The 27,491-nt window shown below is 41.7% G+C and overlaps 1 protein-coding gene and 1 long non-coding RNA gene across 2 annotated transcripts; one reads left to right on the forward strand and one right to left on the reverse strand.

The window, feature by feature from the left end:
- Positions 1–1,707: 1,707 nt before the first annotated feature.
- On the forward strand, positions 1,708–13,170 carry cog3 (component of oligomeric golgi complex 3). The gene is made up of 23 exons (XM_019895540.1): positions 1,708–1,926; positions 2,107–2,247; positions 2,322–2,383; positions 2,715–2,880; positions 3,016–3,090; positions 3,200–3,292; positions 3,427–3,552; positions 3,638–3,718; positions 3,807–3,850; positions 3,939–4,065; positions 4,279–4,370; positions 5,293–5,432; positions 6,260–6,420; positions 6,530–6,638; positions 6,719–6,846; positions 8,865–8,954; positions 9,586–9,706; positions 9,981–10,069; positions 10,174–10,308; positions 10,710–10,785; positions 10,910–11,037; positions 12,192–12,290; positions 12,435–13,170. Exons 1-23 carry the CDS (start codon positions 1,756–1,758, stop codon positions 12,462–12,464), a joined length of 2,484 nt encoding a protein of 827 aa, XP_019751099.1. The 5' UTR covers positions 1,708–1,755; the 3' UTR covers positions 12,465–13,170.
- LOC109531305 (uncharacterized) lies at positions 9,061–27,243 on the reverse strand. Its single transcript, XR_002171147.1, has 4 exons — positions 27,094–27,243; positions 14,313–14,315; positions 9,300–9,306; positions 9,061–9,070 (listed from the first exon to the last, which is right to left on the reverse strand). It is a non-coding gene; the product is annotated as an uncharacterized LOC109531305 (long non-coding RNA).
- Positions 27,244–27,491: the final 248 nt, after the last annotated feature.

A 27,491-nucleotide genomic window follows, 5' to 3' on the forward strand; every position in this document is an offset into this window, starting at 1 on the left:
GATCAGTTGTATGAAAAAGTTGTACTCGTGTCCAATAAGACTAGCATGAGTGTGTCAGTGTTCAATCTTGTCTCATTGAGTACTTTAATAAGGGTTGTTTTTGTACTGTGATGAGGCCTAATTGGAGTTCATCAAAGTTCATTTAAATTCATACATTTCCGGAGTTCATTAAAAAAAACACTTTCTGGACAATCTTGGCGGTATAATTTGCTAACAAGGAGACATGCAGCATTCTCTTTTTTTTGGAGGGGCTTGATGTGAGGTGCACTATTAATATGATCGGTCTCCAGACCCTTTTGCACTAATTAAAACATAATCTCAGATTAAATTTTAGACAAACATTCATTGCATTGCAGTCCAAAAGGGGGGAGGGAATAAAAACAGAAAAGTGCGTGTGCATGTGTGTGTGCGTGTGCGTGTGTAACTTGATGTGATGTGCTCTGACGTGTCTTTTTGTGCTGGTGTAACACGGCTTGAACTCCGCAGTGATTCCTTTCCACCAAAGCGGATAAACACACTGAACTCCACGTGACCTCCCCACGAGACCCCGGCAGGCTCTTAAAAGGTTACCACCCGCATGCTTGGAGACCAATCAACAAATGCTGCAGGCCATTATCGATCAATTGTGGAAACCCTGCATACATTCACAGCCCGTATAGCAATTTCTGTGATGAACCCTCACCCCCAATGACTCAGTTTGTCAACAGCAGCTGTGTAAAAAGCATATACAAATTAAACTAAATTACACATAATACAACAGTAAAACATTTTGTGATTTCCAAAAAGAAGACATAATGTTTCTGCTAATATTGTTTCTTTTTCTTTCTCATTTCATCTATTACGCAATGCCCTTGATGAAGAATTGGCAAATTGCGTCTTCTAAAAGAAAACTGTTTTCACACAAACACACAAAAAAAAAATCCCAGCAGAGAATCTTTCATAAACGTATGCCTCAATGCTCCACTTTTTCGTATCGTTTTTCATTGCATTATTTTGTCCCAAATATAGTTGTTGTAGAGATAAAATCAGTTAAAGGCAAACATAGCTGAAATAGAAATAGGTTTGGAACAAGTAGAATGATTTTAAAAAAATAACACACAGACAACAAATTGGCAACCCTTCATGTAAATCTATTTTGGCAATTTATCATAAACTCACATCGCTTGGTCAAATATGCATAGCAAAAAAAGGATTTGAGGTTGCATGTGTGTGTGTGTGTGTGTGTCTGTGTGTGTGTTTTCATATTTCATTCAAGTCATATCCTCTACACTATTTGTCCAGCCCACCCCCACCTAAATTCCAAAACATTTGGACTCCTTCCAAAGAATTTCCAGATTCCCTAATACTGTTGTTCAGATAGGTTACACCCAAATATAGCAAATAAAATAATCATCCATCCCTTTTCTCTACTGCTTATCTTCATTAGGGCTGCCAGCCACATGACACATCTAGACAAACAAATACAAACCTTTGGAAAATGTAGTCTTCAATGAACCTACAAAGTACCAAACATATGTTTTTGGGATGTGGGAGGAAGTCGAAGTATTCAGAGAACATGTATACTGTCAGAAATTACTTTTTTTCATATTGCATTGTAAATGAACACAAATTAATCATTTATAAGCCATAACCGATGAAGAAACGTCAGCTGTAATGTGATTGGCTCACCCGCCTTCGCTGAGCCTTGCCCACCAGCATCCCGGAACAGGAAGTAGCGTCCGTGTTCGTTGCTGACGTTTACCTTGCCGAGTGACGATGGCGTCTACAGAGCAGCAGTCACTGCTCGACTTGACAGATAAGGAGACCCGGGAGAAGCTGTCACTGTGGGACCGCCGCCCGGACGCCATGGCTCCCCTCACGGACAAGCAGACGGACTCCGTGCTGGAGATCCGAGCAGCTGCAGAAACGCCTGCTATCCCCTCTGAGGTGAGCTCCGAAGCTAGCTTGCTAGCATTGATGCGAACCAACTTTGTCATGACTTTTAGGTTCACTAAACTACCTCTTAAAGTAATATATTAATATTACTGAATTACAAAGATATCGGTTTTTCTCTTCAACCTTTTATGCCGTTTTAAAGAAATTTATTGAGAGTATGATGCTGTGTAGTTACCCATTGAGGATCTGGGCAGCCTTTCATCTCGCTGCCTTCCTTTCACTGCCACCGTGCCCCAATCAACAGAGGACGTCCTCCTCAAAGGCTTCCAGATGCTCCAAATGGATAATGACCGGATAGAAACTGCACAACAGGTCCATTTTAAATGTACTGCACGCCACGACTTACGTGGTACGCAAGCATCACTAAACGCTGATGTTTGTTGCAGTTTTTCGCCTGGTTTGCCAAGTTACAAGCCAACATGGATCAGGACGAGAGTGCAAAGTACAGGTGTGTCAATATTTAGTACTGTATTGCCATACACAATGCTCATCACATGCTATCATGTTTTGGTCATCAAGTCAGGAGTAGTATTTATCAATAGTGCATGCATGTTTATTGTTATGGTTGGAGACCTCAGTTCCCAAGAATGAAGGGCTTCATTCTGGTTTGATGTTTGTCTTAGACTTGTAGACTTTTTTTTTTTTTTTTAATATGCATCACTCATTCCAAAATAATGCAAACAAGGGTTGACTATACAGATAGAAGGGGTAACAGAATAAAAGGTACTCCAGTTTCCTCCCACATTCCATTTTGATTCATATTTCTCTCTGAATTGCAGGCGGACGCGAGATGATCTAAGCTGCTACCAGAACCAATGTGATGCCATCCTGAAAGATGTCAGTGCTGCTCTGGAGCAGCTGGATTCCTTGCAGAAACAGTACCTATTCGTGTCCAACAAGACCGGCACGTTACACGAGGCTTGTGAACAACTTTTAAAAGAACAAGTAAGCCAAATTAGTTACTGAATATAAAGTTACTATCTGGGGAAATAGGACCCAAATTCCTCTCTTTTTCTGTATTTTTTGCCTGGTGTGGCGACTTGAGATTCAACTGTTTTGTTTTGTATTTCTTCCTTGCAGGCAGAGCTTGTTGACCTTGCGGAGAACATACAGCAGAAACTCTCATATTTTAATGAGCTGGAGCACATAAACACGGTTGGCTTTTGTTTCTTCTTCTTGAAATCTGATTTATATTCGCCGTATTTCAGTGTAGTTTGTATCCGTAAATGGACATGCTCATATTTCTTTGTGTGTGTGTTTCCAGAAACTGAACTCATCCTCCTTATCTGTAAATAGTGAAGGCTTTATACCAATGCTCTCCAAACTCGACGACTGTATTGATTACGTTTCTTCCCACGTAAGTACTTTGACTCTTGTCTCATCAAAAAAGGATGACATGATAATTTAGGTTAAAAACATGAATTCCCTCTTGTTGTGTTTGAAATGAAGTTGCAAGACTCCTGCTGACTTCTATGTTTTTATTTTTTTAAGCCCAATTTCAAAGACTACCCCGTTTACCTGGCCAAGTTTAAGCAGTGTCTCTCCAAAGCCATGCACTTCATGAAGGTCCACATTGTGAACACAATGCAGAACCTCTCAAGCGCTTTAACAAAAAGGGTACGACACAGCCATAGTTGGATATTGTTGATCTAATTAATCGTGTTTCATTATATAACGGAACAATTTTGTGCTTGTCTTCCAGGATCCAATGAGTTTGGCAAACGCCGACAATGCCTTTACACTCTACTACGTTCGATTTAGAGCAGCTGCACCCAAAGTTCGTGTAAGTTTGATCATTATTATTATTGTTATTTTTTTTTATATAATTGCATACTAGCACTTTGCAGAAGTGTCCTTTATTTTTCTTCCAGTCGCTAATAGAACAGATAGAACAGCGGGCGGCCAAGATTCCAGAGTGAGTGCTCTCCATATTTAAATGTACATTTCCCCACACAGTGCTGTCAGTCCCATACTCTGAATGGACTCTTTGCTTCTCCCTGCAGATACCATCACCTTTTGGATGAAATCCACCAGTGTTACCTGGACCAGAGAGAGCAGCTCCTCACTCCCAGCATTACTTCCACCATCACAGATCTGACCCAGCAAAACAGCAAAGACCACTGCGCCCTGGTGAGGCACGACCGAGCTCAAAGCACAACTGCCCTTCTTAATAGCAGCCGTGTGACATTTCACATCAGACGAGAACGCGCCGAGGCTTTGACCTGAGCATATTTTTCCCGGCGTCTCGATGTATCGGCGCACATGATAAATGGTTTTAACCTGCCGACATTTATGTCAGCATAAATGTTGTGTGGTTGAAAAAGGCCTTTTCCGTTTTGGCAGGTCCGCAGTGGCTGTGCGTTCATGGTTCATGTATGCCAGGATGAGCATCAGCTTTACAATGAGTTCTTCTCCATGCCCACACCCAAACTTGAGTGAGTATTGCCACCGCTCTATCCAGATTTCTTCTCACAAACTTTGTTGTGCTTTCAAATACAGCGGAATTAGAGATGAACCAGATCTGAGCTCAGGATTGGCTATTAGTATTAATTACGTCATTTTGCGCTGATCCTTATCATGCTACAAGATGACATTTTCTTTTATTTTTTATGATTATATTTTTTTCAGGATTATTCTGTCATAAAATGTCAAAATAATCCTGAGGTACAACGATATTGCCAAATGTGACAGCAATAGCTTAGTTTTTTTATACGACACATTTTAACGTTTGGAGTTTGTGTGGTGGAGTGAAAAACGGTCACCACATAATTGATGGGATCCCACAAAAATGCTCATCATCTCTTCAGGTGGCAACTTTTTAAGTCTTGTTTTACAGCACCGAATTGTTTATATATGGACCCCCCCCCCAAAAAAAAAAATAGAGACCACAGTCACTACACGTTCCTTGAAGTTAGAGCATATTATCATTTCATGTCATTTCAAGGTGGCACAGTTAAGAGAACGACATATACCAAAAGGCTAACAATTCAGCCTACTGTGACTAATAGATAGCGTAAATGCAATTTTTTTTTTTTAACCGAAATTTGAAAAGTGACAACAGTGCAATAACCGATCTTTGTGTAGAGCAACAGTGCCCAAGTCCTCAAGAGCCCCCATCAAGCCTGTTTTAGTTGTCTCATTCCTCCAACACGGCTTACCAAGCTTTATTCATGAAGTCAACTCTTTTTAGTGGTGCCTTCAGAAGGAAAAAAAATACATGAAATACCGTGACCACCGTAGAACCGGCAAGTTAAAAAAAAGTGCCACGAGTCAAATGTATTTTGGGTGAATAAGTCTTATTTTAATAGTTCAGGGTGTAATTTCAGACTCCGTCTTAGATGTTTCAATGTTTGACAGCGAGCTGCTGGAGAGGCTGTGTTTGTCTTTGTACGACGTCCTGCGCCCTCTGATCATCCACGTCATCCACCTGGAAACTCTGTCGGAGCTCTGTGGCATCCTCAAGACCGAGATGCTGGAAGACCACGTTCACCACAATGGTGAGTGGAAGCTTCTGTCCTCCCCAGAGCACCGCGAATGCCGCTCATTTGTGCTCATAAACACATAAGCCACAAGAACATTAGGAACAGCTTCACAGTGGCACAAATATTGTCTTTACCGAGGTAATAATGGAAGTGTTTTGACAAATTTTGTTATCTGCGTCAAAGACAACAAATGACACTGGTCAACACATTTTGTATTTATTTTTTAAAATCAGAGATGCAAGTAAACTTTTTTAGATGAATATATTTAGTAATATTTATGAATGAAGGATTAGGTTCAGCAACAGGTGATTTTTTTAAATTAAATTTTTTCCTCTGAAACGTCAGCAATAAATTACAATGCATCCAGCCGTCTTGTGCAAGCCTTCATATGTCCACCCTAAAAACAAAAATGAAAATATCTAAAAACCTGATGTGCTAGAAAAAGTCAAGATATTTTTTTGAGGTAGTGTTAAAAATACATTTAGGGGACACATTTAACCCAAGCCATATCTGATTATAGTTTGCTGTTACCAGTGTTATCAATGATTTTTTTAAATGAAATATTTAAATTTCTCAAATCGAATTTGGGGTATTTGTTAGCTGTACACTGTAACGATAAAAATGATAACAAATAAAATCAGAAAATTGTCTCCATTGTGAGACAAATAAACGTATTCATATCTTAAACATTTCACTTTGTGTGAAGTGAACCCATATACGGTAATGTGCAAGTTTCACTTCTTGACCTCAACCACTGAAATATATATGTATTTTATTTATTTATTTATTTTTAAATACAATATTCTAATTTTCAAAGCACCTGCATATGTGTTGTGAAACAGCCAGCCAGCTGGGAGCCTTTGATGCCGTGGTCAAGCAGATGCTGGAGGATGTGCAGGAGAGACTGGTCTACAGGACACACATTTACATCCAGACGGACATCACGGGCTACAAGCCTGCCCCAGGGGATCTGGCCTATCCCGAAAAACTGCAGATGATGGAGGTGAGGCCAGACAGGAAGCTATCACTCTGTGGTTGTAAATTGTGCTTGTAACACTCTACACTTCTAAAGTATTCAGCAGCTCATCACTCCCGTGTGTCCTTCTCATCAGAGAATCGCTCAGAGTTTGAAGGAAGAGCAGTTGAAGCAAACGTCCCAAGAGGCCGTGTTTTCCGACATTCAGCTGGAGGATTCGGATGGGAGAAGAAACAGTAACGCTGGTGTGTGTGTGTCGAGGCACTAATTCAACACTTTTTGACGTTGCAGTCGCGTGTATGACCTGTTTCCACGTTTACAGAAGGACTTGCAGGGAAACCGGAGGCGTCCCGTCTGCAGGCTTCTGTTTCTCCCGCTGATTTGCACGGCATGTGGTATCCGACGGTCAGACGGACGCTGGTCTGCCTGTCCAAGTTGTACAGATGTATAGACGTGAGTACACAATAATACTGATGACTTCGATTTCCTAGAAGGTCTGGCTATTAGAATAGAATAGTAGAATGCTCCCTTTGTTATTATATGTATCCTTGTGTTCCTGATTTACAAGGAACGCAAATGGTGGACACTAAATTGCTTGTTCACTCTAGAAGATTGCACAGTCATGTGACGGGCCTGTAAGCGCTTGATCCTCTAATATTGCGATCGAAAGATCCCAAACAGCAGGTGTGCATAGTTGGTAACAGATGTATAAGAAGTGGCGACTGAGGGGTTAATACTTTTGGTGGCACGGATTATTTTCACTCTCGGTTATTTGGAAATGCAAAATGAAGTTGGAAGTGATGGCTTTGTAAACGGCAGTGGGCGCAACATGCAAATATTGTAGAGTGACAGAATAGAACTCTTTTGCCCGATTTATATCGGGGAAACCTGAACCACATAAGATGTTTTGTTTGACAGTAGGACTATTTTCATCAACACCAAGTCCTATGATGCTGCTGTATTTTAATGTTGGTTGTTTTAGTGATACTGTACTTGGACCCCTCATTTTGAGATCATTCTTGAGATCCCCTGTGACATTGCTCAGTCCACGAATATGTTGCAATAAATGTACATTGACATGCGCATTTCAAAGGTTTGTTTCTGGCATTTCAAGAATGGTTACACGAGCAAAGAGGTTTTCCTTGCCAGCTTTTATTTTGCCTGTGCTACACTGGTTTGCAGCTGTCTTTCGGATGCAGTTTTCAAAAGATGCATAGCAATGAGTGCTCAATTAATCTATTTGCAAATGGTCTTCCCAGAAGGCTCAAATGAAGTGAGCGACGATATTTATTGCTGTTGGACAGAGGCGATCCTGGGTGTGGCCTCCACATCTGTTTGTGTGAGCAATCAAGTTTGTGCACGTGGAAGCCTTGAGTAAAGCACGCCCTTGGTGTCCACACAGAAATTCTTAACAGTGATTCCTGCAAAAGAAAATGCAAGAAATATTTGACCATGGATTCCGTGGATTCATAAAAAGTCTGCCATTAGATTTTTACAATATTAGAGCCTTGAGCCAATTCATTGCAAAAAAAAAAGTGTTTTATGCCAAGATGTCTTAAAATATTATGAAATAATACTGAGTCCCATAAACTCCGGATCAGCAAATTGGGTTTGTCTTTAGCACATCTGCCTCACAGTTGGTTTGGGGTTCATTTCTCGCTCCGGTTTCCTGTATGAAGTTTTATTGAAGACAAAATTGACCATAAGTGTGAATGTGAGTGTGAATGGTTCTTTGTCTTTAGCCTGCTTCTAACCAAAACCGATTGGTCACATTAAATGTTGGGAAATCGGTGGTCAGCCGATCCCTTCAAATACTCAACTCAACTGAACTGTATTTATCGAGTACTTTCAAGCCATCGCTGCATACAAAGTGCTGTACATGGAGAAACTATCATGTATACAACAATAAAGCAATAAAACCGATCTTTCACCAATCTCATCTCCCTCCGCAGAGGAGTGAAAAAGTCAGCCGCTGTTCTCTTCTGCTGTGAAATGACTGATAATCTTTCCTTTTTTCATTTGGAGAAGTGCTTCATGTGTGTTAAAACAACTCACTTGTATTGTTTCCCAAGTACTGCTCAATGTTTTGCAATGAAACAAGATTGGAACATTGAAGGTATATGATGTTAGTTACGAAAAAAATCGGGATCGGTAAAAATCGTTATTGGCCAGAAAATTGGGATCGTGCACCCCTAGTTGCTTCTTAATTTATATGAGAATACACCCACAGTGGAGCGAGAAAACTAAATCACACAGATAAGGCCTTTTCTTGTTTTTGTTGGGTTATTTTTTTGTTTTTTTTTTAAATCTGAAGAATCTATTAGGCATTCATAATGTTGACAATTGTACTGCTTCCCGCCTCCAGTGTCTCTCTGGGAAAACGTGAGAGTTAGGCATCTGTGGATAGGAAATCCCCTCATCTTTTGTTTTTTTCTTCCTAATTCCTATCTCCATTATATTGCCTTTTCCAGAGAGCCGTCTTCCAGGGTTTATCGCAAGAAGCCTTATCTGCCTGCATCCAGTCCCTGCTGAGTGCCTCTGATAGCATCCTCAAGAACAAGGTTTGGCACACTCGCTCGCTCAAGTGAAGTTTTGTACTTTCCCCCCCATTTTTGTATTATTATGAAAACAGCTGCAAATAGCGCCTGTCTTTTGGATGCCGTCCCCCTCCCTAATTCTATTTTGTTGGAACTTCCTGCGGCAATGGGGTACTTAACTAAAGCAGCTGGGATGTCATTTAAAGTTTATTGTAATGGCGGCGTTATTATGCTCCACAGACTGTTCAGCGAAGCGTCCTTTTATTTATGGGCCGCTCTCACCTTCAAATTTGCTGTTAATATCTACGCTGACTGGCCCGTTTCAACCTAGCATTTAGAATTAATGCGGCAACATCAATTTCGGATGACGAGTGTCCTCCCCGTGCCTCTTTTTTTCATCCCCCAATCTTTAATAACGAGCTGAGCAATAAATGGCTTCAGATGTCTCCCCCTGTCCCCCCCCTCCACAGAATCGTATCGCTTTCCAGCTCTGGTTATGCAGAAGTTATTAATTAGCCAAATGTCCTTATCATATCCGAGACTGCTTGCGCTCTCCTTGTTCTCGACCGCCTGGAAAGTCAGACGCTTTTTTTGTGTGTTTGGCAGCGTGGATATTTAGCGGCGGTGCTCTCTTTCTGTCGCCCATCTTCCGCAGACACAAATAGACGGGCAGCTTTTCCTGATCAAGCACCTGCTGATCATGCGTGAACAGATTGCTCCATTTCACACCGATTTTGCCATCAAGGAAATCTCGCTGGACCTGAAGAAAACGCGAGGTAAGATAATTAAACGTTGGTCTTCAGCTCCATAAAGCCCGTCATTACATTCCTATGCTCATTAAGCAACTCGTGCCTATCACATGCACCGGTGGCAACAATTAATTCAAAAATTACAGTGTCATCCAACACCTTAATGTACGCTAACTGCTGCCTCCCAGGGGCACGTTTGCCCCTCCCACCACCTTCATCCAAGGTCATATTTGATTGGCGCCACTAGAGGGCACTCCAATGCCGCAGCCTGATTTTTCTGGTTTCTGTGCTCTTTGTCAAGACGCTGCCTTCAAAATCCTCAACCCGAAGGCTGTTCCCAAATTCTTCCGGCTGAACAGTCACAACGCCATTCTCGAATTCCTGTTGGAGGTTTTTATTTATTCTCCCCTTTTGTCCTTTCTTTAATTCAACATGCCATTCACTGTCTGCCAAGGGAGCCCGCTCTTAAAAGCATCATTTTCTCTGCTCCGCAGGGAACCCCTGAGATAAAGGAGCACTACATCGACTCCAAGAAGGATGTGGACCGACACCTGAAGTTCAGCTGCGAGCAGTTCATTCAGCAGCAGACTCAGATCTTCACGGGGAACCTTGAGGAGTTTCTCACCAAGGTAACCGCCAGACGTGGCCTCAGGCGCAGACGGCACGTCCTGACCTTCAGCTCTCAGCTTTTAACTTTATTGCAATCCATTTGGACTGACACCTTTTCTCTCTCGACTGCAGACAAATTTCTTCCCTTCAGCTGGGATGTGTACTTGTGATGTTGCCCTATTTTCTTTCAACACAATTCTCTTCAAGTCATTTGCGGCCCACCTTTTTTTTCTCCTCCTTTTCCACCCACTCAACTCATTTCCATTGTCCTCTATTTTGTGCAAACAACACCAATTGTTCATTTGTCAAGCCAACAAAATCGTCTCTGTTTTGGAGTTAATCCATTTGACTCGGTGAAGACGATTGTGTTCTTTTGATTCTTTCCAAGGCTGTCACTAACTATTATTTACTATGAACACAGGTAGCAGAGCTGAAAAACATGGCCATCCAGGGTGGCCCCGCATACACGCTGTCGAAGCAGCCGTGGGCTCAGCCCGGTAGGTTCGGGGACTTGGGGAAAGGCCACTGTCATCTCGCTGCGGATCGTCTCAACTTGTACAGAGCACCCTCTAGGCTATGTCTGTATTCTCTTCCTTATTTTATTTTCCCGTCTCCTTTCAGCAAAGATCAACGATCTAGTGAGTGCAACCTACCGGGTGATGAAGAACAAGCTGCCGAGCACGCTGCAGAGCATGTCCTTGTACTTGGCCAACAGAGACACGGAGTTCATCCTTTTCAAGCCTGTGCGGGTGTGTGCCTCAAAACAGCAGGAGCTTCTTTTTTTTTTTTTTTTTTAACTTTGATCATCAGCCATTTAAAAGAATGTTATATTCAGAGATATAGAGTCAGCTCGAACTCATCCGTGCTGGAACATTAGCATATTTCACTTAATCACATTAGTCGCACTGCTGTAAATACTGTCGTGAAAGGAGCCGCTAATGAGTTTGGCAAAGATGGAGCATTGCTCTTCAGGTGTGTAGTTCACTGGCGGAATCATAATATGATTAATGAGACGATATTCTTATGAAATTATACATGGCCCGATGTAGCTTAGGTAACTGCGTTTAAAGGTCAGCGTGGTTGGTACACATTTCTAGTCCATTTAGAACCAGCATTTTTCACACTGTCAAAGCAACTTTTTTTTTTTTGAGGTCCAATCCATAAAAGTAACAGCCATCTGTCCCATTCATAAAATATCAATGCAACTTACTGGGTACAAGGTAGCCAAAGTGGCTGATGTTAAATCGGGACATGGGCATTGTCATCTCTCATTCATGTTTATGCAGTCTTATTATTAGAAAGTAGCTCTCTAACAGTCTTCAAACACACGCTGACCAACCCCTTGCATGATTTAATCACACCCAGCTCTTATGTTGGATATTATTTTATGATACAAGTGTTTTAAATATTGAGGCTGGTTAGTGTAGATTGTGTAATTGTTCTACAGCCAACCAAAGAACTCTTTTGAACAATATACCTCATGGGACCCAAGTAGACTGAAGTAGATCCGTCTGGTTCTTCCACCGGGCGTCGTTTGCATGTCAGCTTCCTCCCGCAATCCCAAAACATGCATGCTATCATGATTGAGGACTCTTAACTGTCCAAAGTCGTGAATATGATTTTTTTTTTCTTTATGTGCCCTGCTATTGGTTGATAACCAGTCCAGGGTGCGCCATGCCTCTGGCCCAAAAGTCAGTCGGGATAGGCCTCAGCACACCCAAAACCTTAATAAAAATAAGCAGTATGCAAAATGGAGGGGTTGCTCATTTGTGTTCAAATCAGGAGTCTTATCCCTATACTATGCTGTAGATGCACTTCTTCTAGGTTTGGTACCCGGTCGTCTTCATCTGTTTGTCTGTATGACTCTTTCAGCCCTTGTGATGTTTTTTTTTTTTCTTTACAGAATAATATCCAGCAGGTATTCCAAAGGCTCCACACTTTGCTGCAGGAGGAATACAGCGGGGAGGACCTCCAAATCATCGCATGTCCGTCAATGGAGCAGGTACACATCACTGTGAACCAAAGAGAAGCCACACCAGACATGTTTTTAATAATGCAGCTGCAACTCTCATTTGTGCTGAGAGCAGGTTGACTCGCACCCACCTTAAATAGGCTCCACAAACAAGTCTTTCTTTCTTTTCCCCAGATTAACCTGCTGCTGTCTGTGAATAAGTAATGATCAGAAGGCTTCTGCTTGTGATGTCGCAAGAATGAGCCGCGGGACTGTGAGGGGGCGACAGGAGCCGCACTCGGAGCTGATACCGCCCTATAGAGCCAAAGATCTAGTCGGCAGTGCGCTGAGCCGTGCGGCTCGAGTCAAGATCTCTCTTTTTTTCCCGTTTAAAACACGGAGGTGTAAAAGAACCGAGCCGCATGTCACTTAACAGCAAATGGGAAAGGATAAAGCGTACTTTGCACACGACGATGGTGTGGGGCCAGCGGGCTGAATATATTGGAGTGTTCAGACGAGGACTCTTTGGGTCTGTGAATAGGGGAGCTGGAGGGCTGTTGATCAGTCATTTAGCTAACGGCCAGTAAGGCAGCTCGACTTCCGATTCCCTCGATGGCCATTGGTAGTATAACAAGAAAAACGCTGCAAAACCTTTGATTTGCATATTTTAGCACAGTGCTTCCAATGTATAATAAAACTGTTCTGCCTGTGCAACCAAATGCTCAGGTTTGTGATAATAGCTATCCACACATCTTTTGTTGCAACAATGTAAAAAGGTCAAATACTATGTTTTATACTTGATTTTCTTTTATACCTAGCTCCAAACTAATACTAGCTGATGGGGGAAATAATGTATGAAGTTACAATGATGTGTACAGTTGTACTATTTATGAACCTTCTGATTAAAACTTTCTTGATCTGGTTTGACCAACGTGCTGCGAATGTGATTCTGTCGAACGTCATTTCGCTAATGAGACTGTGCCCTTTAGGGAGTCTGCTTGTCAAACAGGCTGATACATCTTTGCACCTGTGCCGTGACCTTCTGTGGACTGACTTGTCTGGAATCCGTGCAAAGGGATTGGATGCTCCGGAGCGGGACGACGATCTCTGCACGCGGCTGCGCTCCAACCCACCCCCACACCCCCCCAACTGAAACCTGTCAGGTCTTTGCAGTGTGACACATTTGATTTTGCTTACATAACATGCAATAACAGGTCAATGGTTTATCCCGCCTTTTGCATCCACAAAAATACTTAAGCGCAGTTCTAAGGTTAAGGTTTCAAATCTCTGCATGTCCTCCTCATATTTGTGTGGGTTTTCGCACACATTCCCCTCAAAAAACCAACAAGAACGAGGCATGTTTTTCGGGTCGCTGAAGACTCTCACTTGGCCACTTGGTGTGATTTGTGAGTCTGTCATTCAGCTGGGCTAGTATCCAGATGCTCCTTTGATCAGATAATGCAAAGTATTATTGACTGATTTAGACTTGCTTTGAAAGCCATTTGGATTGAACTGATGTCGTCTCATGCATTGAAGCCTTGCATAAGGGAGCATATTTGCCTCCTTTCTTGCTTCGATTTATTCTAGGAATGGGGACAATACTAATTTCATCGATGTTAAACACTCGGCGATATTAATGAACAACGTTGGCATGAAAGCAAGTGTTGTCAGGCCGACGGGTTAACCACAATTTCACCATGCCGCAGATGTTTCCCATCCTGTTAACATCATTTTGAAGAGAATCAGTGAATTTTCCACGTAGTCGGTCCGATCAAGGGAGTATGCAATTGATAATGATTGGAAGCTTGAGGTTGATCTCAAGCTTCCAATCACATTGCTCCGATGTCATCCCCTATACTGCATAACGCCACCTCTGGGCCATATTTACATCAGATCGAGGTATTGCTTTGATGTGCTTTGATGTATTAATTCAAAATTTATTTGGTTCTTTTCTTGGCATTTTCTGTGGGAATTGCAATCACTATTAGAGCGTTACTTATGTGTTCTGTCAATCACGCTCATATGAGAAGATGTTGGCCACGAATTTATATAACGTTTCCAATTTTTGAACACTGCCTCAGCAATTGTTGCCTGGGAGCTTTTCTTCCAAATTCTGGAACTAATTTGGTAGCACAAAGCCTCCCGGCTCCGTCACAATTACACTGTTGCAAGATGGCCAAAAGAAATGCAGCCTATGTCAGAAAACGATTTCTCCTGTCAGGTGGCAATTGTCAATTTGCTCTCGTCACAAAATGTCTTCAACGCTGCCAAGCCTTCAATTAATACTGCTGTTTAAAATTATGATGAATTACTCAGTAAAACTGAATAGTGATGTAGGGAAGGGAAAGCGCTCTAATCATTTTCTTTCTCAAGCAGAGAATCGCTTTGGGAATACTAATAAAAGAGGACAATGTCTCACCAATTAGCTAGCATGCAATAACCAAACGGCGGTCATTAAATTAATTCAAGATAGAAGTTAAAGACATGATGTTATCACCAGATAATCATCTTTCAAAATGAAGCCTTTAAACCCCCGAAAAAGGAAAACAATTTGTTCGGTTGCAGCATCCTCACTGACCAGGATGGATGGTCAAGTACATGGAACACAAGATATTGTGCCTGCTTCTGGACTATTTTGGTTGAAGTAACAAAGACCGCTACTTGTCTCCGTAACCCTTTTATGCCTGCTTAATTGCGGATCTAAAAATAAGCAGCGCAGTGTTAGTCATAAGAGTAAAATCATCCATAAAGCAGCTAATCCAGGCTGACAAGCCCGTGGTTAAAATGTAAACAATCATCGAGTGACAGTTGTCTCATTAACACATTTTAGAAGCACGACTCGAGCCGTGAGTAGTCAATTTTTTTTTTATATCTTTTGCAGATGACAATCTCCACAAATTTTCTTTTACAATGAGGTCTTATTATTAGATGACCTACTATTAAGTTTTCCATCATGCTTTTTTTTTTTTTTTTTAAAGCTTTAGCCCTCATACTCTAGTCACCCCATCATATTAAAAAAAGAAATCATTCATTTGTGGCTTCCAAGATACGCATCTTTCCCACGCTTGATTAGCTCCTTATCATAGCTAATTAATGCATGGCCATGAGATAAGAATGTCGAAAGAAAGACGCACGCGCGCACACAATAGTCGACTTCGTGTCTCCCAGCGCCAGTTGGAGGTAGCTTCTAAAGGATGTGCCTTTGACTAGATGTCCTTGTACGACGGTGGGAAAATAAATGGCCGATTCATTTTAAATGAATGAATGAGGGAAAGCTTTCAGAATGTTCTGATCTCCTGTTTCATTGCCAGTGTCCTAATGAGCAGACTTATGTAGGCGATTATGGAGGACTGGATAAATGCGCTCAGACTGTAGTTGTGGTGTATTTCCCTTTCCCGCCATTGCTTTATACGCGATTCATCAGCTGTCAATTCCTAACGATCCATTTATCGAATGTTACATTCATTCCTGGTTGCTAAATCCTTTATGAAAAGTATGTGAGCTACATTGAAAACAAAAATATTTGAACTATGAGAAAAACCTCTTTTTTTTTACCCTTTGGAAAAGTGGTCGTATTAGAAACGAATCCACTTTGTTAAATTTAATTTTTTAAATATGTGAGTTCAATTTTCACAAGATTCCATTCCTTTTATTCTTGTAAGGTTATGTAATCCCCAAAAGTCTAATTTAATTCTTAGAGGATTCTTAGAAGATTGCATATCTTGTAAAAAAAAAAAAATATATATATATATATATATATAGATATATATCTATATATATATATATATATAGAATGTAGGCCGAGCCACTCTTTTCGAGTGGATGATAGTTGCTGCCAATGTGTTCAGCGTATTCCATTTGCTCAAAAGTCAACAGTGCGCCTTATAATCCGACGCACCTTATATACGGATAAATTCGGATTTCTTGGAAGTCGTGTTTTAAATGTTCTGTACAGCGCTATACATCTATATATATATAGATATAGATATAGATATATAGATATATATATATAGATATAGATATATATATATTGCTGAAAAAAATAAACATAATTCTTGTAACGTTCCAAATGCAACTTGAAGACATTTAATGCCAGTGGTTTTTCTCATACAGCCATTTGTGACCATTTGACTACTTTTTGAAGGCCAACAGAAAATCGATTTCTGTAGCTACATCAGCATGGAGCCTACCAAAAGAAAGCTTTACACACACTATATGTGATTATATTTTTCTCCTTGAGAGACCGAGAATCCAGTATCGCATTATAGGAGGATATACTGTGCGTAGTGTACTACACGACAATATATCCTACTCGCCTACGTCTGTGAAGGCTCTGAGAAGAAGCTCAACAACCTGGCTTTTTATTCCATACTTTTCCCGCGATGAATGTTGAGATTGCCATTAATTTGTCATTGTGACTACATCGACTGTAATTCAAGTCATTTTCTTGTTGGAGCTTTCATTTCTGAGCCTTGATGTTGTTCTCCCGTTCTATGAAAGTACCGTAGTCAATAGAGCATCACCTTGATGAGACATGACAGATCCGACTGGCCTTTTCCAAATGTTCCGACCACTCGAAGCACATCGCACGTATAATCCCATTCACGCGCGTCAGAAGAATTTAATTGGCTTACTTCTGAACCGATCGAACCCGGTAGCTTCCAGGCTTTCCTTAATTCTTTACAAATACTCACCTGACCCAAATGCCCAAAGCGCAGATACAGTTTATTTTGTCATCGTGTCGTTGGATGTTGTCAAGCTAAATATGTCCACTCTATCGTCGCGAAAAATCAATTGAGAAAAACCTTTCAGAAATTTGAAATAGATTCGTTAAACGGAGCAGTCAGGTGGCTAACTGAATCATGTTACGAAGCTTAAGGTCCACCGTGTGCTCATTAAATGCTAACGTTAGCCAAAAATGTCCACCCGGTCAGCAAGCGCTCATATTTTGCTGTTTGCAATGTCCGCTTTACCTTGTTTGCTTGCAGTTGCTCTACGAAAAAGTGTGCAAGGCTGCCCCATACGCATTTGTACAATGACGATGAAGATAACCCGAAAATCTCTTGGGAGAAACCTTTAGGGGGTGAAATGGAAGTCTCAAAGGCACCTTATGATGATATTAACTTCTAAATCACATCCTTTGTTGCACCAGGACTTAACGTTGCCATCACACGCCTTCTGTTTGCCAAACCAAACGCAGCTGATTATGCTGCTCAAAAGCAAATTTTAATCAAAGGGATTTGTATGTGTCCCGAAACGTATATTTGATGCTGATTAAAAAAAAAAAAAAAAAGTCATTATTCTAGCACATAAGCTTTTTGAGGTATATTCATTTTTCTATTTAAGTTTAACCGACAAAAGTTACAATTTTAGCATGTGTTGTAATTCATGGCTATGAAAATCCAAACCCCTTAATTTATAAATATTACTTTATTATTTTGATTAAAACCTGATGTGCTAGAGCAATGGTGAGAGAGGACTTAGAATCGGCGCCAACAAATATAAATAAATACATTCAAAATTTACTTTGTGTCACTTCCTAAAAATTCAGTAAGCAGTGTGCTGGAGTGTGATTGGACAAGTAACCAGATTGCGCCTTTTTTTTTTTTTTTAAATATATAAATTTGAAGTCAATCCTTGGCGAACTGTACTGAACGCTTTTCCCATTAACTTGTAAAGTCATCGTTTTTATTTCCCCTCATGTATCGGAACCCATTAGCTTGTGCTGGCGGTGTGTGTGTGTGTGTGTGTGTGTGTGTGTGTGTGTGTGTGTGTGTGTGTGTGTGTGCGTGCGTGCGTGCGTGCGTGCGTGCGTGCGTGCGTGCGTGCGTGTGTGTGTGTGTGTGGGTATATGTCACATTTGTACATGTGTGTATATGTCACATTTGTACACACATGACATCCCACGCGTTTGTCCACGTGCACATCTCCCGACCCTGAAGCACTCATGTCGCACATGACCTCTCGCATGTAAACATGCCTCAAAGGCAAAAAGGTCTCTTGACCCGCAGGCACATGTAGCGATGACGTGCGAAAGCTGCAAAAGTCAATCAGGAAATATTTGTTTCCCCGTTTAAAGCCATGAAATGTCCAGTGAATTAACGAACAAGCCGGTTTGATGTGCGGCCACTTATCAGTGAGCACATCACGGTCTGTCACATGTGAAGTGGCGGTGATTTGTGGTAACGCCTTTGGTGCTAAGCACTCCGTCCTTGTCCTGTAAGACGCCTTTGTCGGGGATAATATGATGGCCACTTTCCCGGAGGGATAACATCATCTATTAAGATCATTAACATTGTACAAACCTTTGAAAGGGGAACAAACGTTTACCCCCATTAAACAGCCCGACCTTGTACTTGATTGCGGGCTTTAAAAAGAAACACTCCGCGCACGCAATTTGGGAGGGAAAAACATGGCCGCCCTTCATGTCGAACTTTTTAACTCAGAGGGGTGGTGGGGGGGAGGGGAGGGGGATGTTTTCATCAAATGTCTGGTAAATACAACGATAAATCACTGGTCTGGAGTCGAAATGAAAGCATGAGCGCTCCTCGGCTTTTCCCAGTCTGACTCTTCATGAAACATTCCAGTCATACTTTTGATATTGATCTGAGACAAGCGAGCCTTGTCACTGTAGCCTTGGGGGTGGGGATTTTCATTTTGATCACAAGTTGACCTGCGCAGACAGATGAAAATGTCGTCCTATTGATGTTTTGTCTGGAAGAGGCTGCGCGCCTTCAAGAAACAAACAACATGGGGTAAATGTTTGTTTGTTTGTTTTTCCTCCTGCCCTCCTCTTCCAGTGGTGACATTTACATTACTTTTAAGCTTCATGTGGCGGATGCATATCTTGGTAACCATGCATTCATTGCAGATGCTTTGAGAGCAATTTGGTCCAGTGTAGTTTCCCCGTGTAAAGATTCGCCAACAGAAGGTGCAGCTGGTTTTCTTGCATATTAGTGTCGCATTTATTTATAATTCACGACACTAATGGCTATTATCTGTCACGTATTTGCGAAGTTGAAGCTGAAGGAAATGGTGGCAACCAAGACATGGTCAGAAGTGAAACTCGTTAAAAAACGTACGTCCCAGCATGTTAGTGTAATTAAGAGTAACTGAATTATGTTTTTTTTTAAACAACCACAGAATTTAAACCTTGACTCCGCTAGCTTAAGGCTAATGCTAGCAAATAATGGGATGAGCGAACACTAGCACAAAACATGCGAATACCATCCATCACTCTGTTTTAAACTGCCCGTTTTGAGCGTGCTCACGAAAAGAATTAAATCTACTTTCGAGGCACCACTGTAAGTGGAACATTTTAAAGTGGCAGTTTGTGTACACTGCGAGCCAGATTTGAATGGAACATATTCATAATGGAGTGCTACTGGAAAATTTCGAATGACATGTTCACAGACCTGTTTTCAGCGATACTGTACAACAAAAGATTTACTTGCTTGTTTATTTTCAAACTTGATCAATATTCGAGCATGACAGACATCAACTATTTTTACAATAGCAATTAAAAAAGCCACTTTTTATAATCCAAGTTCAACACCTTTAAGGTGTGAGCGTAGGCTGGAAGAGCTTTGCCAAGTGTTTGTTGCACTGCGTGCAGGTTCCAAAAAAGATAACGCAAGCAGGTGAATGTGTGAATAGTCAACTGCGAAAGAGGACGGCGATTATGGTACGGTTGTTCCATGTATGCCACATTCTGCGTACAGTAGATGACAAGCGTAAACTCCTCTGCGAGATAGCTCAATTAATGTGAGCTGCTTTCTTTTCTCCCTGTAAATGGAATATACTTTCCTCTCATCTCAAGTGCAGCCGGCATGCTTGTGTCTCCGGTGTGTGTTTTAGATCCACAAGCCTTCACATCAGCTTTTCGATCAAGCTCGCTCTTCTCCTGTCAGAATAAGCCCTATCATTTGTCTGGCTCACTCACCGCCTGAGCGGCAGAATGCAAGGAAACATGATCACGCGTGCCCATGAACTTTCCCTCAACCACGGGTCTCCTTATTTTCTCATGAATTGATTTTTACATTTGAGTTGGCTGTTATTTCCTGATAGATTGCTGTCTTTGAGGCGGCTGACAGAGAGCTGCGGGCGAGATTCTTATTTGGGTTGCAACTCGGAGAAATGAGAGTCCCTATCACCGCTGCAGCCCACACACACACACACACACACACACACACGTATGCACGCACACTCGGGCTTTTACAGTGAGGGAGATGAGAAAGGCTTTTGCTGCCATTTCCAGACTTCACAGGCACTTTGAGCTGTATAAATGAGACGTGATACTGAAGACGCAATCGGAATGGTGGCCATGTGCGTCGTTTCCCTTTTGATCTTCTGTGTCTTTTTTTGGGCCACGGAGAGAAATAATTAAGCAGGTGGCAGATGTGTTCATCCTGAGAGGCAAAAGAGGGGCAGGCGAGAGTGGCCCCTGCACACTGAAAAGTGATGACACGGCAAAGTGCGACAGCTGAGATAGGGGGGTCTGCTCCACCCATTCCCAATCTGTCTGGGTGGGAGCAATCAGAGGGGTAATAAATCTCTCATCCAGCATGTCCATTAAAGCGGCCGAGACCACAATCAAACATGAGCAGGGCTATCTCCACCTTGCAAGCTCCACTTCTACGTATCGGTGGCTCGTGGAGAAGAGAGGCGTAATGTAGCAATGAGATTTTATTGGGAGTGCTCACAAATTTAAAGAGTCGATATATGATTTCCAACTCAGGAGCCTCGTGTCAAAATAGCCGCGGGTCTTTAATTGACAGGAGCAAAACCACAGAGTGGACTTCCTCTGCTCTGCTCCGACCTCTCAAAGCATTGCGGCCACTTTCTTCAGCTAAATAAATACACTACAGTACAACATTTGGATTCGTAGGCTGGATTTACACTGCAGGAAAAAGTTACCAAATGCTTTCTATCATTTTTTTTTTTTTGGTAACGTGTGAGTAAATGAGAAGTTCCAATAATATTGACAATTGTCCGAACATGAACGATTTCTGATCATAGTTACAGGAACCCAAAACATCATTGCTCAGACATGTTTTTTTAAATTGTCAGCGGCTACAGCCCAAAATGAATTTTCATGCGTGATAGATGCCCCAACTGCAACTTATAATTATCAAGACTGCCCCTTTTGTCGCAACCTCTTTCATTCCCTGCATTCAGGGTAATTATCTGGAATACATTTTCCATCTGCAGTCTTATAAACACTGCCCTCGTTCTTTTTGTCAGGAAAAAAATATTTCCATATCGCCGGAGTCTTTTCTCTCATGTTGACTGAAACATTTGGATTTCATTATGCGGCACAAGATTCATACAACTTTTTTCTTTGAATGCACCCATTGAGAGTATTGTAGCATGTGGCTGGCAGGTGTTTTTTTCTTGTGTCCTCGGACATTGATTATTCAAACGCCAAATAGCACTGAATGTCAACACTCAGTCTCTGATTTGGATTTTGTCTGTGAAAACTGTATTCACATTAGTGAGCAGTGTAACCAGCATCAAAACCAGCGAGCTGTTTCCGGGTGAAAAGCAAGCAATTGTATCAACGAGAGAATATTTGTCAACCAGTTGAAGAAAAACACACAAGAAAGTTTCAGACATGGACCAAGCATAACAACAGCCGTTTACAACATAACTTTTTGAGAGGTGTAAAGAAAGACCCTAAAAGAAACTGTTCGTGACATCAGCAACAACCTCCAGATGGCAGGAGTGAAAGTCATGAACAAAAGCACAAATGCAAATCACTTATTTGTGAGAAGAATAGGAAGGTCCGACTTGAGTTTGCCAAAAGGTGCAGAGACGAGCCTAAAACAATTCTTCCCAAATGTTTTAGGGACTTTTGAATCCAAACTTTACATAAGAGTTGGAAAGGCTCAAGTCTGGTGGAAAAAAAAAAAAAGATTTTTGCATCATTCCGAACTTAGAAGCTCATCTGTGAACCTTAGTGGGGATATTGTGGGCTTGGACAGCTCCGACTCAGACTGGCTCACTAATCTTCATTGATGTACCACATGACAGAAGCAGCAAAATGTAGTCTCAAAGTTTCCTGAAACCTCGTCTGCAAAGTGATAGAAATATGCGACCAAATTGATCGGCAAATCCTTCAGGATGCAGCAAGAAAATGACCCACAACACAAATGAAGGTTTTGGACTGCCCAAGCCGATCCCCAGATTTCAACTATATGAGTATGCATTTTCGCTACCGCACCGCTACTTGGGGATCTCAATGAAAAGAGAGCCAACGCTGCCATCTGGTGGCCATACTTATTTTTTTCTTATTTTCACAGCTTAAAGATCAAATGAGAGTTGGCCAAGAGTTTTCACCGCCCATTCCCATTAATTAAAAAAAATAATAAATCGTAGTTGACGGCAATTGACTTTGGCAGCGCTCCTCGTTAGGATTCCCCTTGACGGCATTTCATGTCAGTGGTACTCAGAGTTAATCTCCAGAATTAAACCCTATAGAGCATGCATTTTAATGACTGAAGAGTGGCTTGAATGGAATCACAAAATAATGACAAAAGGCTATCGTTAAAAGTCCGTCAAGACATGCATGACAAAAGAAGAATGCAAAAGTTGGCCGATTCACACAGCCTTGGTGCAGTTATTGCAACCGAGGGATTTGCACCAAAATAAGAAATCTCATTCACTTTCATCTATTTTAAGTCTGTATCGAAGATTAAAAACAATAAATCTGTTTCATTGCTTTCGCTGACATCAAAATGTCTCATTACAAATTGTTCTTTCTTGTTAGTTGAGTATGCAGTCCAAGTGTAAATAGCTGCAAATAAAGCAGGCTGGATGATTTCATATTCATCTTTTGATGTCTTTGACATCAATTCAGAATAAAGGGAATTGATCTCACCGTTCCAATACTTTTGAGGGAGAGCATATTTTCTTCAGGTCGTTCTTGTACGTTTCGTACTTTGTATTTGTTTGAATGGTATAGCGGCGCAGGTGCGTGTCCAATCACTTTCCAGACATCCCTTCTGCTTCTGACACTCTCCTCCCGAGTTATTTTGGTTTATGTCACTGAACAAACAGGGCATAAGTTGTAGGGATCAGGGAGAAGGCGAGGAGCGCCGTGATCGCGTTCCCTTGCACTGTCAACACGGAAAGCAACACTGTTGTGTACACGCAAAGATCTCTTCCCACATCTTCTGCTGCGGCTGCCGCGGGACGCTATCCGAGGCTTTCATTGAAAATGAATGACTGCCAGCTGCTTCTGTCGCTTGTCAGTGTTTGCATGTGCAGTAAACATTGTGGGGGTGAGGGGGGGGCATTAATTTATGCGGCTGCATGTGATATTCTGCGGGGGGTGTTGTGGTATTTAAACATGTATTAGGGCTGTGGAACTGGAACTGGAAGTGACAGAAGGGTCGAGAGTTCCAAAAGTTACCCGTTTGGAGTTTGACATCACCAAAACCCCTCTGCGGACCTCATTTCAGCCAGCAGCAAATTATTAACTGCGTGGGTTTTACCTCTTCCTTTGGCTTCATGCAACAGTTACAAGTTAACTATCCACTGGACGTTAACATGAAGTAAAGGACTCATATTTTATGTAGCGCCCAAGTACTTCTGTCCAGCATTAACCAGTGTTTCAGTGTCATGAATCTGAGATGATTATGAATAACCAAGTGTTGCTTCTGATACGCCATGCTTTCCGCTGCTTATAATTTAATGTAACTTTAAAATTGATATTTGCCTTAATAGGACTCGCAGTTGGATCCGGCCACGAGCGCGATTCTTAATGCCATGCGATTTGTGAAAGTGCGCAGTCAGGATAAAAAGTCACAAAGAATGCATATCCAGCTTCAACAAAAAAGCAACGCTAGCACAACTACGCAAGCTAGCTTTAACACTGTAAACAAGCCAACATTAGTTATGGCTGCTACGTTAGTCGCGCGGCTGTGATGGAATGTCTCTATGACCCAAATGTGATTGGTTTGTGGGTTTCTTGTTTTTTTTTTGGGGGGGGGGGGTGTTAAGGCCTTTTTTTTTTTTGCAATTCGACGAAAGGGGTTTGTTTTTTGGTGTGTTGTTTTTTTTTTTGGGGGGGGGGGTTGTACAGTCCTTTTTTTTGTGCAGCCATCTTAGTTTCATACTTTTAGACGAAAATGCTTTTGTCATAGTTTTAGGCATGTTTTGGTCACTTCTACAACTTTAGTGTAAGTCCTCCTCCCACATTAAATGTGGTGGGCAAAAAATTTTTTTTGCTATTTCGCATCATGCATCTGTCTAGGATAGATGCTTGATAGGGCACATTTGGGCCGAAAGTTTTTTTTTTAAAGTCCATCTTTCAACCTATTCAATTTCTAGGCATCGGTCCTTGAGACTTTTTCATGCATCCTGTTTTGATAGACACGTGCGCCCGATTTTGCGTCGTTTAAATGAAACTGGTATCATTTTCGGACGCAATCGGTCACGCTTAATGCCTCTCATAAATTCCTTCCTTTATGCTGTCATGTATGGACGGAGAAAGACAGCGTGTTGGTGCCTCATTAGAACATGTTGAACAGCGCAAACAAATCATGTCGAACTGTTGACCCAGAAAACAGCGGCCGTTTTGGGAGTCGGCTGAGCGTGACAGTTTGAACCGGCGACAGAATGAGAGTCAAAGACAAGCGCATGCGCATGGACGGGGGTCCCTTCCACTCGTTTCAAATGGTGAACAAGCTATTGGTGTGATAGAAAGAGAGGCCGGAGGATGCCTCTTTAGGGCCATCGTGCAGCCGACATCATAAATGTACTTAAAACACAAACAAGAGAGATTTAAGCGGAACAATTCAGGTCAATGATAAAAACACTTTAAAGGCTTAATGTGGAATCACAGGGGATTGCTTTATTCTTTTTTATTACTCTTATAGGCCGGAAAATGTTCCTTGCAGCTTTGTTTCTTTTCGCTTTTTTTTTTTTTTAATAGGCCGTGAAGTGTCTTGGCGCTCTCCGGTGACCTATATAGAAAAACATTCGCAATAACATTGTATGTCAGCCGCCTAACTGAGAACACTCTTCATACGCTCGTGCAGTCAACTCAAGCAATTCCTCTGCCGTAATCGCTTGTTTTCATGGAAGCGCGCCAATACTTTCCTTGCCAAGGTCATTCCTCGCCGGCCGAATACAAGTTGGAGTTTTCAAAAGGGAGACGGGATGCAATTAACAATGGAATGTTTCTGTTCACTGCGCATCTATTGTACCTCCGGGGCGCTGTAGCTTGTCTGCCGTGGTACAGCCAGCAACCTTCTGTGCACTTGCCCACCACAACATTAAGAACGCTTGCACAATCCAATGACATCCAATATAAGGGCTCAGTTTAAAAGGTAACAATACAAAATAAACAAAACGACAACTAAAACATGCGGGTCTGGAGGCGCTGACGAACATTTACCGCCTAGTTGCTTGCAGACATTTTTGGAAATCAACAATTGGACCGCCAAACACTTGACGAGGGTTTTGTTTGTGTGTGTGTTGATAAAATACATTTTGGTTTGTATCCGTAGACCTGTGATTGGGGACCAATGGTATCCAGCTATTGTATAAGGAACGGCCAAAACATTAACAACACCCGGATAATCCAATGAATGAATGAAATGTATTATCATTGCACTTGCACAAGTACAGAGCAAAAAAAATAAAAAAATCACTTAAGAATGCAAGCTGTCCAAGAGACATAAATAATAATAATAATAATAATAATAAATAGACAATGACCCACTGAGGGAGCCGTAACGGCGAGGCGTGATGAGTCGCAGTTAGGGTGGCCCGTGTTTTGCTGAGGTGAAAAAGACATAAGGGGAATTGAGGGGGAAGCAATTGCGAGCTTTGATCCCATAGAGAGGAGCACAAATACATTTAAGGTTTCTTTCTTTCAGACAATGGTCTTTTTTTTTCTCACAAAAAAAAAAAGACCATTGTGTGGAAAAAAAAAGAAACCTTCAACCTATTTCAACTAATAAGAAGACAAGATGAACGTCATAGCGCAGTATGGGTTTGGTGTTTGGGAGGGGGCGGGTCTTCTGACAGCCACATGAATCGGAGACATAAACAGCACGACTCAATACTTGCAATGTGGTTGGGGAGGTGGGCCTCGGATGGGGCATAACAGCCCAGACACAATGTCCAGCAGCTGCAGCCTTTTCACGGCGAGTGCATCCGCAGCGCATCTGGACCACCATCCAAGAAAAGAGCTGTATGAAAAAAACTTTGCAAAATAATAATGAGGGTGGATAACCACAGTGTATCATTTTTGGTACAGCATATTCAAAGACTCGCCAAAATATATGAAATGGCTTTATTAATGTTTTTTTTAATTGATGACATTAAATGATATTTATGCTATTGCGTTCTTTCAATTATCATATACATCGTTTGAAATGAATGTACACAGTGCACAATGCAGTAAAGCGGAGTGGATTATTGATCCTCAAAACTCCAGCGAGCTGCAGTTAGCGACTTGAAATATTAAAATAAAAGGAGAAACATTTTAAATCTGGCAAACCCCGCAGTCCTAAGCCTCATGTGTCGGATTGTTGCTTTACAAGAAGGCTTTCTGCCATGGAAACGGGGCCGAAGAATCACGTGCGACTAATTTCTTGTTGATTACCTGACGTGGACAAAAGAAGCAGTAAACGAAGCCCATTTAAGAGCGAAACACATTGATTTTGGCATGGTGTCTTCCATGGATCTTTGTGTCCACCTTTAAACAGTCGTAATTGACTTTTGAATTATCGCCTTCAAAAGAAGAAGTTAGAGTCGATCTTGCACAGCCTGCTTTTTTAAAATTTAGCATCGGAGCTGTCGCCTGCGCGGTGCTTCCGTACAAAGGCAAGCATTTTAAAACATACCTGTCAACCTCGGCTAATAGCTGCCCTTATAAATGATTACGATTCGCCTTACAAAGCAACGAAAACCCGCACAACGGCTTACCGCGCATGTGCACATCATGCTTACTCAATCCGACCGTACGCAGCGATGAAAAAAAAATATACGATTGAGGATTACTTTTGCTGGTTTGCAGTGACAATAGTAGCGATCGACGACGGCATTGTCGTTGGCTACCAGCAGGTGAGACGATCTGGATTTGAGCCAAAATAATCTGTGTGAGATCGGCTCACAATTTTTTTTCCCGTATAAACGTTGTAATACGCCGTTCGTGATTTGAAATGATAAAAAAACATAAAATACGGGAAAAACGTACAAGTTGATAGGTATGTTAAAAGCTTTTCGTGACATCTCAGC

The sequence above is a fragment of the Hippocampus comes genome, unplaced genomic scaffold, assembly GCF_001891065.2.
Source record: "Hippocampus comes isolate QL1 unplaced genomic scaffold, H_comes_QL1_v1.1 scaffold237, whole genome shotgun sequence".
Lineage (NCBI taxonomy): Eukaryota > Metazoa > Chordata > Actinopteri > Syngnathiformes > Syngnathidae > Hippocampus > Hippocampus comes.